The sequence below is a fragment of the Pezoporus flaviventris genome, unplaced genomic scaffold, assembly GCF_033815535.1.
Source record: "Pezoporus flaviventris isolate CSIRO_AGI_PZ_B2104156 unplaced genomic scaffold, CSIRO_AGI_Pfla_v1 ptg000037l, whole genome shotgun sequence".
Taxonomy (NCBI): domain Eukaryota; kingdom Metazoa; phylum Chordata; class Aves; order Psittaciformes; family Psittacidae; genus Pezoporus; species Pezoporus flaviventris.
This window is the reverse complement of record NW_026892585.1, coordinates 18,828,598-18,844,798: the sequence shown is the minus strand read 5'-3', so window position 1 is coordinate 18,844,798 and position 16,201 is coordinate 18,828,598. Positions and strand designations below refer to the sequence as shown.

The window sequence follows — 16,201 nt, the reverse complement described above, 5'->3', positions numbered from 1 at the left end:
ATACACAGACATGCTGGTTTTGCTCTGCTGCCAGGTCACTTCTGTTTGTGTTGCACAAGAGCCAAGCCTCAAGATTTGGGCCCATATTTCCCAATTTATTTTGAACAAGAAAAGATTGGAATAGAGACCTTAGAAGGCACCGAGGCAGCATGCTGCACTGGAGAATTTGTATTGTTTTGCAGCTACTGAGACTGATGCTCGAGAATTAATTCACTGTGGGATTAAAAAACACAGTCCAACTTTTAAAGTATTTGTCTCATTTCAACACAACCTGCTGCAAAATACATTTATATATCATAAACACAGTGCAGCAACTTTATTAAGGATTAATAAGCTTTATTAAGCATATATTTGTCTGCTGAATGTTGACTAGAAACTATGAAAAATGTGACGTTACCATTGCTGCATGTTTAAATGATTGCCTGCATATGTATCCATGACAATATCTATTCATCTTCTGTTCTTTATATATGTTTTTATTATAAATATCTTTATTCTAGTGGAACATTTTAATATCAAAGTTGACACAGTGAAGTGCAAATTGGAATAGGTCAAATGAAAATCAGATATCTGTATCTTGAATTTATTCCAAGCAGTTTGGTATTGATAAGAGATATCTGATTGTTGTCTATACGTCAAGACATAGCAGCCTTCAGTAACTCGTGCTTCTTAGTCAAAGCAAGGCTTCCATGCTCAACCTTTCAAGCCTGTAGTAAATACTTTATCAGGCATAAGTGGTGTAGGGGAATTAGATTAATCCATTTTGTAGGGAGTTTATAAGATTTAGCACATATATGCAGTTTCAAGAAGAGAGTTGTTTTCCATAATCATGTAGCTCAAGCATAGGAAGCATATGCATGATTATATAATTAACAGAATATTTGTTTGTCAGTGTTTGGTTAGTGTGCGTAATAATATCATTATTAGGCCTTCTGTGCTCCCGTATTATCAGATTGTTATCTCCCTGCTCCTTTAATTCACTGTCTCTGCTTTTTAGATTAATAACTTTATTTTAATCTTAACATTGGACTTTTTTTGACCATGAAGAAAATTGTTTGTGAACACCAAAGCAAAGGTTATTTTAGAGCAGACTTAAATGTTGCTGTTTCATTTGGGGGGTTGTTTATTTGTTTTCTGGTTCCTTCCTTTTTTCTTTCTTTTTTTTTTTTTTTGGTTACAGTCATATCTTTAAAGCATTTTTATGAGGTACTGGTTTTGTTCCAAATCATATTTGTAAATATCTGCTCTATTCTAATCAGCTCCACATCCCTCAAAAATTACCTTCAATGCCCTCTCCCACCATTAGGCTGCAGGCAACCTAGTGCAGGCTGAAACTCTCATCCTTCATGATTTTCCTCTTTAGAGGTCAGTCCTGCTCACTGCTGAAGTTTACTGTGTATCAGGCTCTCCTGAAGAGGATGAAAAATGATACAATGTGGACATTTTACTTGCACTTTCAAAGTGTGAATTCAACCAGTTACCACCGGTTTTCCTCCAAATATTTGAACATACTGGGAAATAAACATTCCCTTTTTTTCCTTTTCTTTTTATGTCTGTATTTTTTTGTCAGACACTGAAAAATGCTCAATCTATCTTGTTGGAAAAAGATCAGTTTCTAAATAAACAACCTGCTAAGCAGTTATCCCTTGATCATATGGTTTAGAAGATGTCATCTATATTTTCCCTTGTTTTTCTTTGTGAAACATGTTTCTTGTTTTTTTTTTTTCCCCTCCTTTTCATCATTCTTGGAAACAATCTTAGTAACCTTTCTCAGTACACGCGACATAGGTACAACTTTTTGTGTTTCCTACGTACGTGCCACCACCACTCGCTCAGCTTTGAGTAACACTATTATGTAACAGTGGGTTCATTTTTCAGTGTTGCATTTCTTTGCGTCTGAGATTATAATCTATTTTGTGCATTGCTGAATGTGATAAATATTGAACGTATTTCACCCTATTACCATTTTCTTTTTTCCTGCATGCTCTCTATACTTATTTCAGTAAATGTGAGCTTGTTTCTTTACCCAGTCCCACTGCATTCCTCTTCTTTTATAGTTAGTGATGTATGTGTAGTGATAATTTTGTTCTTCATAGATTCATTGATTCACCTTTTCTTTGTTTAGAGGCCGTGCTATTTTGTGTGTTACAGAACTGGTGCTCACCTCCCTGTTTGCCTACTTCTGCTGCTGCTTTGAGTGTGTACGTGCAGTTTGTTATGGGCATTTTTGTTGCTTTTTTGTTGTTTGCTTGTTTTAAAGTAACTACCCTAAACGCTTTGGCTATATGTCCGCCTGTGCAATAACTCACATCTCCTGTGGCTGATGATGCAGCTTCCCTTTTAGACATGGCATATTCAAACGCTACACATTTTATCAATAAAGAAAGTTTAATTTTTCTCTTATCTCGTAGCTTGTACAAACTTGTTGCATTCAAGTTAATCTCGTTGGGTTACTTTTTTTTCCAGGTGCATGATGGGAAAAAAGTTATGTCTGTCTCGCACTCGGTTGGTTTGTCAATAGTTACCACCTCCTGCTCGCACCTCTTTCGGGCGGTTTCCCTCCCGCACTGCCGACACGCCGCGGCGACACTTTTGTGACATCCCGCGTCTGGAGTGATGGGGATCTCACCCTTGCGGACGCGGGGCGATGAATTACTGTCCCCTCGGGAATGCTGTCCGGCGAGCCGCGGCGCCCGCCGCCTCACCCCGGCGGGGGGCTGCCCTCCGATGAACGGGGGCAGTTTTCCCCGACCTTTGCCCCCTTTCCGAAGCGCGCCCGGTGCTTTCCTTCCACCTCGGCTGGCACCGAAGAGAGTGGGACAGGAAAAGCTGCCCCCTCCCCGCGTGGCCTGCGGGCTTCCCGGTGGCCACCGCTACCTGAGAGTCCACTCAGAACCCCGCTCCGCACCGTGCACCTGCCTGCCGCGGCCCGGCCCGCGCAGGCTCCGCGCCGAAGGGCGGAGGCTGCGCTGTCGCGGCGGGCGCGCTCGGCGGCGCCGGCAGGATATTGTTCAGCCTTCACCCCTGCCGCCCCTCCTCCTCCTCTTCTCCCCCCCGTTCCCTCTACACCACGCTCCCCCCGGCTCGCCCCCCTCCGCCGCAGGCCCCCATCTGCCATGTGCGTGCGTGCGCGCAGGGGGCGCGCTGCCTGCGCGGCGGGCATTATGAGCGGCGCAGGCAGGGCCGCCTCACCCGCACCCAGCTGGCTGCAAATTCGTGCGCGCCCGGAAGCCGCACGCCCTCTTACCCCGCCCCCCCCCCCCCTCCCCGATCACCTACCGCCGGCGGCGGGCGATCCCCCACCCTTCTCCGGCCGGGCCCGGCGCCCCCATCCCGCTGCGGTCCCCCTCTGCCACCTCGCTTCTGCCGACCTCCCCTCCCCTTCGTCCTCACCGGCCTCCCTTCCCCCACGCCTGTCTCCTTCACCACCTCCTCCTCCTCTTCCTCTGCCGCTTTCTCTCTCCCAGGACGCGTCGGATGATCCGGGGCCGTCGGGAAGGGCTCCGGGCAGCAGCAGGGAGCCTGCGTCCTCTTCCCGTCTAGGGCTGTGGGAAAAAAAAAAAACAAGGCAAAAAAAAAAAAAAAAAAAAAAGCCGGTGGCCTCGGTGTTATTTTGTATTAAAATGAGGAGGAGGAAGAAGAAGCAGCGGCAGCAGCGGCAGCGAGCGGTAGCGGAGAGGAGGCTCTGAGCAGGGGACGGCGGCGGCGGCGGCGGCGGCGGCAGCAGCAGGAGGAGGAGGAGTAGTGATGAGTCAACTAATAATTTAATGGGGACAGAAACAGAGAGAGAGGGAGAGGAGGAGGAGGGGGGGGGGGGGGGGAGAAGAGAGAGAGAGAGCGCGCAGAGCAAGGCAGCTCCGTCCGGGGACACACATACACACCGATATATCCATGTAACATCCAGCAACAACCACAAAACCGGCCTAAATAACAACCATAGTAGCCAGCCAGGGGAAGCGAGAATTAGAAGGGGGGGGGGGGGGGGGAGAAATAGACAAAAAAAACCAAAGCCTACCATTATTATTCTTTTTCAGTTATTATTTTTTTTTTCCTGCTGGCTGGGTTTTTGTTGTTGTTGGCTTTTTGCAACCTTTCTGTTTTATATTTTTTATCCCTTCTGGCGAGTAACTCTTCTCGGAGTTCCCAGATTTTTTTTTCCTTTGCTGAAGCAGAACCAATTTTTTGGAGGTTTTTTGTTTTTTGTTTTTTTTTTTTTTTTTAATACAGAGGGTTGGGGTTTTTAAATTCTAATTCCTCCCGGTTTTGGACTCGGAGAGGGTGAACCCTCGTCACTTTTTGTAGTGGTGCTGGTGTGCCTTGTGTGTTTCCTTCCTTCCCTCTGTTCTTTTTCTCCCCCCCGCCTCCCAGTGTGCTCCCTCCCTCTTGCACACCAGCCCCCCGTAAATGAGAGGAGACAGGTCCTCTCTGCCTTTTTTTTTTTTCTTCTTTTTTTTTTCCCTCCCCGGACCGCAAAGGCGAGATTCAAAGTGCCATCTCCGTGCCTTTCCCTGCAATTTTCTCTACACTTTTTTTTTCCTGTTGTTGTTTTTGTAATCTCCAGTAGCGATCTCTGGGGCTGAGGTTTCCGCAGAAAGTTTGGGGGCTGTTACGGTGTGTATTTTTGCGGAGGGGGAGGGGAGCGGGCTCCTTCTGTGTGTGCTGCTCCTCTGGGTGCCTATTGGAGAATAATACTGTAAGTGACAACCTAGAAGTAGACTTTCTGCTCTTCACACTGGATAGAAAAGCTGCCTTTTTTTTTTTTTGCCTTTTTTTTTTTTTAATACCCCCCTTTCTCACTTGCTCCTGTACGCATTGGTCTGATTTTTGAAAGGATAGCTAGACTTAAGTCACCCTCCACCTCAATTTTAACCTGCTACTTTATCTTTTTTGATGATGATGAATTCCTCGTTTTGAGCGTTACACTTGTCTGAGCAATTTGATCTTCAGCTCCTTCCTCCGTTACTAAACCTCGAAAACTGGCTCTCTCGTAAAAGATATTTAATCTCTGTTTTTTGTCCATTGCCATTTTTGCTCATGGCTACTCTGTTTCTCGCTATCTCTTTTTGCCCCTCCCCGCCTAGAGGAAAATAGCAACAAGGAAAAAAAGAAAAAAAAAAAGAGAATATTAGGGGAAGTAGTCCTCAGGTCTGCTGCCCCCCCTCTCCCCCTTCCCCAAAGGGGGGGGGGGGAACCTAGAAAACATCAGTCTTGAACTTCTTCCTCTTCAAGAGCTCGGGCTGCAAAGGAAACCTCCTTTGTTTTTGTTATTTATATGCTGTCAAGTTTTGAAGTGGTGAGTTTCGGGTCGGTTTTGCTAATTTCACTCAGAAAACTGCAGTGTTTCTGTTTCTAGATAAGTACTTTGCTTCTTTGTCTCTTTAAAAGGTCACAGGGAAAGCTTGGCCTGGATTGTGAGAGCCATATGGAACGGATAAGTGAGGAGCCTCTCTCAGATGTGATTATGGGGTTTTATGGGGGAGGGAGGGAAGAGGAGGGGAAAGGCATGGGGAGGGGGCTGATTCAGGAGGAGAGAAAGAAATAATATAATACTGGCTGCGTTACATCGCGACAAAAGGAGATACTGCACCGACTCTCATTCAGAAATTGTGCGGTGTGCCCGTACGTGTACGCTGTCTCTGGGAAACAGTGCCTTGAAATTGTGCTCTTAGTGCCTTGTGATGAAAACTTGTGGTTATGAAAGATGCCTAAATGTGAAACACAGGAAAACTCTTGGCCTAGAACTGGCGGAGATGATAGTTCTTCTTTCCCTGCAACCCTCTTCCTGGGCAGGCCACGCTGGTTGTTGCTCATCACTATTCCAAACTGAGGTTTCAGTGAACTTTAGCCTTGGGCATGGAGTTTAAATGAGTAAATTAGGTGTTTTATGTGCATGTAATTTTGCTTTGTAACATAAAGCTTTTTACAAGATGACTAAGCAGGGAAAGGATGCCGATGGGTGGGTATTCTCAGGCCAAGTGAAAATGACCCATTTGGTGTTTTGGTTGTAGTCGGTGTATTAACTAAACTGTGATCTGTCACTTTTATTCACTGTATATGATGTAGTGCAATTCTGACTCATGATGACTAGATATTTTTTGTAGCAAAGAACCTCGGTGCCTTAGAGTACTTCTGAAGTTGCCAAAAGTGACAAGGATTTTCTTGTTCAAGGCTTTTTTTGGTTTGGTTTTGCCCTCCCCTCCCCTTCCCCCCCCCCCTTTTTTTTTTTTTTCTTGTTAATCCTCTTATTCTTGTGAGAGACCAGTCTCAGAAAAGCAGCCCTATAGTATGTTAGCATCGGCAGAAACATCGGAAGATGTTAACGGTTTGAGCCTGTAATTCTTTGCTTAGGCTGCAGTTACTAGAGTAAAAAGAAAAAAAATCTCTTTGAAAAGTGGCTAAAATAGGCACGTTTACTGATAGTGAGGTGCACAAACTAAGCCAGATGGGATCAGGATGAATGGTAAACCTTAGCCTCTCACCTTATAAGGCAAAATAACAATTTTCTGAACTTCAGCTATTCAGTGGCATTTTTGGGGTTGCTTGTAAACGTTCAGATTCATATATTACCTCTTTCTTCACCCTATTGGGAAAAGCAGCATGATATTCACAGAAGAAAAAAATAGTTTACAGAATTGTCACTGGCATGTATATCAATGGCATAGAAGTGTGTACAAAAATCCCAAGATGTTTAGGCTTTAATAACTTTGCTATGAAATGTACAGAAAATATATTGAATTACTAGGCAACTGAAAGAAAGTAGCAATTATCAGATTCACACTAGGCTTTCTAAGTAAGACTTCCCCAGTATTAGTATTTGTACTTACTAATGTAAATACTAGCTCATAAATTAATGTCTAATCACCTGTCCTTAGTGATTATTTTATATACATAACATAATCGTCAGTGAAGTCACACCTTTCTCAGTCAGGGAAAGGTAGGGTAAAATACCTAACAGTCACAACGGTATTGATGAATGAAATCAGAACCAGAAAGATGTCTCTGTTCTCATCTACTGATTTTTAATTTGTGTATTTAAATATGTATTTGGTAAAATGGATTCTGATGAATGTCAAAAATTCTCAAAACTTGCTCTGTTATGTTCTAGGCTTGGGAGATTTTTAGGGATTTAAATGGAATTGCTACTCACGAATGGAGGTTTCAAAAGTTTACAAAAAGGGAAATAAAAGCATGCAACATATACCTTTTCTTAATTTGAGACAGAAATTACTTCTGCATCTTGGTTTCAAATAGCTGTGCCAGCACGTAACATAGCATTACCCAGGGCTTTTTTTATTTTTTTAAGGGCTTCAAAAGTACTGTAGAAATTGCGTTTGGGTTGTTTGGCTTATTTTGTTCCCCAGCATCATGTTTTGTGAGATGCTACCTTCTCTTCTCAGTTATTTTTCGTAATTCAATAAGCTACTTCATTTAACCCTTAAAGCTGAACATCTGAAAAAAATCCATATGCATATTTTGAACTTTTCAAAAAGTTGATAAACTCATAGTGTAATATTGGTTAGGAAACTCAAAAGCAACCATGTCCCGCCACTGCTTTCCAGAGCTAAATGTTAAATTCTCTTTTAACTTTTATTTTTAAGGGGGGAGGAATTGTAAATGAACAATATTCTACATCTTTAATAAATCTGTTGCTCCTTCAATTAAAGTTTTAACAATCTCTCTACTGTTGTGCATCCATGTTTTTAATCAACTAGATTGAGAAATGTTTCACTAGAATCCTTTTCTTTCTCTGTCTCTCTCAACATAATAAAAACACCCAGGATTAATAACAAACCTTTCTGTGAGATGTGTAACAATAGCTGTGTTGGAGCATGTACCTTGACAACCGTCATCATTTATATGAGTTTCAGTCTGTCTCTGATTTAGTAGAATATCTCTGAAGATATGTATTTTTTTAAAGGAATACTCTAGTAAGCATTTAAAAAATAATTCCACCAGATTATGATGCGATTTCTCTGTAAACTGCGGTATGAGGTCACTTTTGGAGAATAAGTTTGTTTCTTTTTTAAAAAGGCATCTTCTTTCCAGTTGAAATAGTTATTTATTCTTCTTTATGAGTTTATGGTACATCTCTCTCTCTCTGTACATGTGCAGGCTGTGTACGTATACATATGCGCACACGTGTACAACATATATTTTTTTTTGAATCATGGCAGGTGATCTTTAGAGGCGGGACTGAGTATGGATCATTTGAACGAGGCAACTCAGGGGAAAGAACATTCAGAAATGTCTAACAATGTAAGCGATCCAAAGGGTCCACCAGCCAAAATTGCGCGCTTGGAACAGAATGGGAGTCCATTAGGAAGAGGAAGACTTGGAAGTACAGGAACTAAAATGCAAGGAGTGCCTTTAAAACACTCTGGACACCTGATGAAAACTAATATTAGAAAAGGTAACACTTTTGATAATTCTGCGTTAGAGAAATATGATTTATAATATTTTTGGGGGGAAAGCATACTTTTGCAGACTCTACTTCATTTATATTTCAGGATTAAATCTCCATTTAAAAATACTATATATTCCCAACTCTGATATAAATCACATTTGGGAAATGTAAGCTTCATGCTTGGGTGGAGCATCTTGCTTTACAGGGTGGAGTTTGATATTTGTGAAGGTAAAGGCTAGCTGCTCTTATTAAAGGAAATTCCTACACTGAAATAGAAGTAATAGAATGCATTAATTCTTTGAGTAAGTGTTGGGCTAAGAAATGCAAAAATATCTAAGAGTAAATACCAAACCCCCAAAACAAATTCTTGCCTTTCCTCTTAATGATGGTCCAAGATTGGAAGGACAGCACTATTTCCATAACAGTTGCAAGTTGGTTTAAAGGAGAGAGTGTAAATCTTTAGGTATCACGTTGGAAAAGTCATTTATGATGTCAATCTTTGCAGTTTATTTTCTTAAGTACAATTCATTATTGAACAATGAACAACTTGGGTGTCATATTTTTCAGTGGCTGGTTTGCTGTAATTAGACATTTGCACAAGGAAAAGGCACATTTAGAATCATTGATGTTTGTATATGGATGGCTTTTGTTTGCAATGAAAATACTTTTAATGGACAATAATCTATAAATTTTGCTTATCGAAATGTGTAAGCCTTTTTGACCATGTCCTGCAGGCTTGCTAATTTAAATCAAAATATGCTGCATGTAATTTGGCGTTTGTTTTAAAACAGCCTCTACTTTTCTTGGTATAATCGGTTATGTTTATAATCCAGATTTTTCTTGCATTTGCGAAGCAAAGTGCAAAATGCAACCAAGACTATTAAATGCACCCAAGACTATTAAATGCACAAAGTTAGAAGGCAGAGGAATTTCATTGTGTCTGATGCATAACATTTATCGTACAATCATTTATTTTTTCCTCGGTTTGGCGAAAACAAAGAATATATTGATCCTGAAATGAACAGACACAGCAGTCCGTATTGTTAGATCTTTATCTATTAAAAATGGAAAAACAGCACTTCAGCAAATTCTTTGGCCTCTGCTCATGATTACCCTATTTATTGATTGTTTGCCAAGAATGTATGCGTCTTAAGAAAGCCAGGGTAAGAGCATTAAAAATATAATTTATTACGGCTTTTCAAGCAGAGTGCATTAACATTGTACAGTGAAGCAGTGGGGCTATATAAAAAGGACTTTCTGACGCCTGCAAACATATAAGTTCCATAAATTCCTAAATAGGAGATTTCAGCTGTCTCTGGTATTATGTGATATTTGCACAGCAAACTTTAATGCCAGGACAGTTTTAGACAAGGATTCTACAGACTTCACTGCTCCTTATGGCAGACGTGCTGTTTACACAGACTCGTAAACCTGCAGCAAAAGCTCTAACACTGCCTTCAGGTTTAAATCATGCTGTATTTTTAGCAGCGAGCAGTGACCAATGCTCTCCCCTTTAATACTAGAAGGTTATGAAGTTGCTGCACTTGGAGGTCTTGCCAAGTACTAGCGGGAGTGATCAGCCAGCTGAGATTGTGCTCTCCTGTATAACATTTTTCACATTAACAGAAGGACACTAGTGACAGTTTGCTAAAAGATTTAGTGGCTTGATCTGTAGTCAGATGATACCTGTGCAGCACTACCAGCATCCACCTCTGATAATCTATGCTTTACATCAAAATTTGCCCAGGAGGTCCTCCTGGGTTTTTTAAAGTACGATGTTTTGCAGAATTCTGCAACTAGGGAGACTCTGTACCTGGCAAAAAGTGTGTTGATACACAGCTAAGTACCAGTGCATCGCTAGTTTTGTGTCTGATCACAACTTAATTTGTACGAACTGATATGGGGAAAAACAAATGGGCTTTGCAGTATGTCTGCATCCTTTGCAGTATGTCTGCACTGTTTGTTAAAATGAAGCTTTGTTTACATTTTATCTTCAGGTATTAATGGTGAAACTACTTAAGAATTTTGAGCCCTTATGCTGAGTCAGGCGGTAGTAGGTCAAACATCAATTGTGAGAGCCTGGAAGGGAGGAAACAGAAAACCCACCACCTTTTTGCAGATGAATCATGTGTGTGTTTTAGAAAGCTCTCCACAGCTTAATTAAAACCAGCGAAGAAATCACCAGTGTGCATGTACATGTACTGTTTTTGCTTTGGTCTTATTTTCTGACCAAGTCTCAATTAGATTTAAAAGAAACAAGCAGACCAACCAAAAAAAAAAAAAAAAAGAGAAAGAAAAGACCCCAAAAAAGCCCAAAGGGAAAAAAAGAAAAAGGTCCTTCCTGCACTACATAAATATTGGCAAGCTTTTAGTCTTGTCTTTCATGCTGAGCCTATTGGGCAAACTGAAGTGAGTTTGTGAGCTTTTCCAAGCAAGCCTGAAGGGGTTTGTTTGCCAGAGATTGACTCTCTGGTGAGCAGATGTAGTTTAAATATACGTGCTTAAGAGGTATCTTTTTTATTGTGATTTCTTGCTATACGTTAGAGCACAAATCAACAGACGTGGTCTTAAAACGTTTATCTATTGTCAAGAATAAATCTTCTTTTTGTACTACAGCGTGCCTGATGCACTTTAGCAGGTTAGGAGGTTTCCGTGAGTCTAGAGGGCAGTGGCTGTAGAGGCATTAACATTGCAGGACTAATTGGAGTTCCTGGGTGCCCTGTTAAAATAACCCTTGTCATCATTTATGCTAAAGATGATACCCCTCTGGCAGGCTGCCATAAGACAGTTCTGTACATCTGCTTTTAACCCTTTTGTTTTCTGTCATTATGAGATCTTAACCTGTGCTGCTGGAAACAGCAGGACAGGACTGGGACCTGAAACTGTGGATCTGAGGTCATCGTGTCATCTGTGTCCGTCTGGGAGGCCGGGAGGGATTTTCATAGAGTCTAGGAATCTGATTACCAGCAGAGACTTTGTCCCTGAACCAGCTTGGATCGTTTGTTACTTCTCTGTCTGTTGTCAAAAGGGAGGGGAGAAAAAATAAAAAAAGGAAAAGGTTATTTGCCTAATATTCTGTGTAGGGTAGGGAAGGGTTTGTTGTATGATGTTACAAAACTGGAAATTAGTAATTGCTTTTAGGCTTCCCAAAATAGCAATGAATACCAGAAATGTGGAATGTAAAGGGCAGGAGGCAACAACAACCGCAAAAAAAAAACCCCAAACCAAACCCTGAGCTGCGGGTACACTTCTTAAAACAGCATTGAAATCTTGGTTTGTTTCTTAAAGATGCGAGGGAAAGTACTGCTCAAGTGCACTCAGTGAATGAAGCATGAATTAGTGTTAACTTTTGCCTTGTTTCCTTGTGTACTGTTTTCAGAGGGAATGTATAACACACAAGGTGATTTGTTGTTGATGTTTAAAGCAATTAAATATTTTTGGCAGGACTAAGAAAGTTTTAATGTTAACGAACAAAATTATGTAGCTGGTACTAAAATGGCTTACAGTGAAGACATCTGCAGTATGTATTTAGGTTCTCATGCTGCCTGCTACTCACAACAAACCAGGCAGGACAGAGAGAATCAACTTCTCTTCAGTCAACCTTGTTATTTCTATAGAAGGTAATTCTTTAAATCTGTAACTGATCAAGCGAGATAAATTTGCATTTCTGCTTTTCAGAGAGATATAGGTTTTGTAGAACTTTTTCCTTTTGGGGGGAGGGAGCGGGGAAAGGACTCGGGGAATATGTTTATCAAATATTTGTGATGATTCTTGATGCCTCCTCTGCCTGTTCTTACAGGTTTTATTTACATAACGCTGTATAGACCCACCTACTGTACTATAACTCAAGTTTAATATGTTAAATATATATATTTTTTAATAGGAAGTATGCTTCCAGTTTTCTGTGTAGTAGAACATTATGAAAATGCCATTGAGTACGATTCTAAGGAGGAGCATGCAGAATTTGTGTTGGTGAGGAAGGATATGCTTTTCAACCAACTGATTGAAATGGCATTGCTATCACTTGGATATTCTCATAGCTCTGCTGCCCAAGCAAAAGGTAAATAGGATTACAAAATTGTATGATGAATTCTGTTTGTTTGTGGGGTCTTGGGGGAGGGGCAGGATTTCTTTTAGGAACGCAATGCAGGTTTTGCTTCTTAAACTTCTTGCAGATTCTGTCTCTGTGTGTCTTTTTTTGCATTCACGTATTTTTGTTTATTTTTGTTCGTGGGGAATGTGGAGGTAAATTCTTTTTTTCTTTTTGTTTTGTTTAAAGAAAAAAAAAAAGACTTCAACTGAATCATTAGTATGCTTATTGACCTTAATAATCTGCTCCACTGAGGATCCACAAGGAAGTGTAAAGCATATTTGAGCAGATGGACTGTTGAGAGTCAACTTGCATTTATGACTGAATATCCAGCTCTGTTTCTTTTATTTTGTTCCTGATGGTTTTATAGACTGCAAAGTGTTTGGTTTTGGTTTTTGGTTTTTTTTTATATACTCAGTCCTTGCATTGCAAAATCCTTCTTAATTTAGCAAGAGGAATGGTATTATATCCTATTTGAATTCATGGGAACTTAGGAAAATACACTTCTATATGTATTAAAAAATCGCTACTATAATGCATTTGTATAATTTCATAATACAGATAAAGCCTATGCTTGGTGATGTGTGGGTAGGATTTTTTTTGGGGGGGTGTTCTTTTGTTCTGCCAGATTTAAGAGGCTAGAAACAAAGGTGGTGATCTTGTTAAAATCAGATACTTTTTTTGCTCCTAGGAATTAACAGGTAAATTACTTTCTTCCCCCCCCCCCCCCCCCCCCCAATTTTTCCTGCCCTTCTTGACAACTTCCCCTCCCCTCAAAAAATAAAAATCCCACAGGGCTTATCCAGGTTGGGAAGTGGAATCCAGTTCCACTCTCCTATGTGACAGATGCCCCTGATGCTACAGTAGCAGACATGCTGCAAGACGTGTATCATGTGGTCACACTGAAAATCCAGTTACACAGGTAAGTTGCATACCAGTTCTGGGACGTGAACTGTTACTTGTCAGCTCTTACTGTTCATATGGCTCGTATTTAATTCCCACTGTGCTGTGTGCTCAAAGTACAAAGGCTTATCTAAATTCCTTTTTAGTTACTCTAATTCTCCTTTAACTTACAGTATACTATTGCTGAAAACTTTTATAGCTCTGATACATAGATTTTCTTTGGATATCATTAAAACTATATTGCATTTTAGTCAATTAAATGATGCATTACAAGAAGGCATTTTACATAAAGTTTACTTAAGAGAAAAATATTTTTGCATATCATGAACAGTACCATCTGTGTGCATTTTGTAGAAGAATGACTTGCTCACACTTATTGTTGCTGTCTAGGTTCTTAAATTCACAGTAAGAAAAAAGAAAAAAAAACAGTTAATATATTAATGCTTTTCATGATCAGTTGTGAGAAAGCATTACACCTTAAATTGTTTTACCAAGCGCATCAGAGCAGGAAGGTAGAAGTAACATGAAAAAATAGTCGCCACATGCAGCTGATGTATAATTCATGCATCAATACAGCAGATGTGTTGTATAAAGTAATTAACTAATCGGAACAATCAGGAGACCGAGAGCAATCTCCAGATGCATCTGCTTGATGCGCAAAATGAAATCTGTCTGTCTTAAAGGAATGTTCTGCAGCAGGATGCAATCTTGTAATAATCCCTTTTCTAATCTGTGTTTCAAATAGTTGCCCTAAACTAGAAGACTTGCCTCCTGAACAATGGTCTCACACAACAGTAAGAAATGCTCTGAAGGACTTACTGAAGGATATGAACCAGAGTTCATTGGCCAAGGAATGTCCCCTTTCACAGGTACTTAGCATAACATGTAATAAATAATAAAGCACTATAGGCAACGCTGATGTGAGATTTGAGATTTCTACAGACTGTAGCAAGTAGTACCCGTGGAGTGAATCTGCCAAATATGCAAATTCATTTGACCACTTCATGATCTTTATAAATATGCCTGATTCATTTTGAACATAGTCTTGCAACGTTTCCCATGGGGAGCCATGAAAGGTTGTTTACACCACACTAAAATTGTCTCACAGCAAACTGGATTTTAACTGGTTTTTGTCTTTATTCTTTGAACTGCTTTGATGCAACTACTTTTTTCAAGCACATGTGTTCAAGATGTTAAAAGGCTCTTTACTTACTGCTGTCAAAACTACTACTGAATCTGAATGCTTGTTAGATAACCTACAGTAGTTTTAAATGCTAATTCATAAAATGAGACAGTCTTTGGCATGCTATGTGAGAAGGGAATAAAGAATAAAGCTCCTTGCATGATGTGTTGTTGCAAACAACCAAAGGAAAAGAAGTCATTTATTAGTTCTAATCAAAATATACCTAAACAAAAATGAAATTTCAGTTTATGCATTGCTAAATATTGAACTGATGCTTTCATCAAGACTTAGCGGTATTGTTCTTTTCTGCTATTCTTTTTGTAGTTGCTTTGTCCAGTTACTGTAAAGGCACAACTTACTTTTCTGTGCACTGCAGTGTCCAATGATGCTGTGGTGGGACCATCATATTTCTTTCCACCTTCTAAATTAAAAAAAAATGTGTATTGTTGTGCAGCAGCAGAGGCAAATTCAGTATACAAATAAATGATGCTGGTTGTGGTAGGGAATGGAGAAGGAAAATAAGGAAGTCAGGGTATTTTTATGGGGATTTTATTTCTCTTGATGAGAATATTGGAGTCTTTGCCTCTGAAAGACTTCAGTTAATCTATAAAGGACTACTCTCTGTCTGTCTTTTCAGTGGATATATTAGCAGGCTGTTTTGCCATTGCTTTTTTTTCCCCTACGGTTAGATTGTTTTCAGTGGCTCCAATATAGGAAGTTGTGAAGTGGAAATAATCAAAATTATTTTCACTGGTTGCAAACCATCCCAGTAGTGTGACTGCAAAGTTATCTTGTATGTGCCTACTATAAAAGCATGTGAGCTTTTGCACTGCTGGCTTATGGAAGCTGCACGTAATTTGAGATTTTTCTCCATTTTAATAGTGCTATCTTGTACGTGATACTGATGGAAAGCAAATAAATTCTATCAAGATGGAGTATTTCATTTTTATTTGGACACCAGGTTTCCCATACCAGCTTCTATATATATGTAGGTGATGCAATGATAAAGCAGAGAAAAGGTTTTAAAATTAATATTTCACTAGAGACAGTATCATGGTACTGGAGAAAATTCAATCATTGCATTTTTAAAAAGTTGGGTTTTAAACTATGCTGGATTTTTATGTAATAATTTTAATGGGCAAAATCTATGTTGCCTAACAACAGCTCCTGACATTAGTAGTTGAGATAACCAAAACCCCAGAATACAGAACTCTGATTTTGGGCCATTTGTTTGCTGCTTTTCACTAAAAGAATATACTTAAAGCCGTCATCTTGTTTCTGTTGTTTAAATCATGCTTATTTTGTCATCTCTATCTTCACTAGCACTGTGGTAGTTGGGTTGCAAGAATTTAAATAGCTTCTGCTTTTCTTCTTTCTTCAAAGACCAAATCACATTAAGCTTAAAATATATTTGTTTATTCTTAACTTTTGGAAAAAACAGCTGTTACAGTGGTTGATCAGGAGCCCATCAGTCAGTTTAGATATTCCCATTTCTGTCTGGGAGCTTGAGGGAGGACGTGTTGATCTGATGGTGTCCTTTTCACAGGACTAAATTAAGCTGAATGCTTCCCATATTTGCTTAACTAATAACTTACTGTATATCTATCATATGGAAAGGATA

The 16,201-nt window shown here is 39.9% G+C and overlaps 1 protein-coding gene across 8 annotated transcripts in view; it reads left to right on the top strand.

The window, feature by feature from the left end:
* Positions 1 to 16,201, top strand: part of SATB1 (SATB homeobox 1) — a 92,344-nt gene that overhangs the window by 13,737 nt on the left and 62,406 nt on the right. For 2 of the 8 annotated variants that reach the window (XM_061464911.1, XM_061464907.1), the window contains exons 1-5: positions 3,844 to 5,293; positions 8,175 to 8,410; positions 12,288 to 12,464; positions 13,290 to 13,416; positions 14,143 to 14,266. In XM_061464911.1, coding sequence (XP_061320895.1) covers positions 8,200 to 8,410; positions 12,288 to 12,464; positions 13,290 to 13,416; positions 14,143 to 14,266 — 639 coding nt within the window. In that variant the 5' untranslated portion in view covers positions 3,844 to 5,293; positions 8,175 to 8,199. Of the gene's footprint in view, positions 1 to 3,843; positions 5,294 to 5,385; positions 5,456 to 8,174; positions 8,411 to 11,716; positions 12,025 to 12,287; positions 12,465 to 13,289; positions 13,417 to 14,142; positions 14,267 to 16,201 lie in introns of those variants that run through there. The other 6 variants (XM_061464910.1, XM_061464909.1, XM_061464912.1 and 3 more) reach the window with 6 other exon arrangements.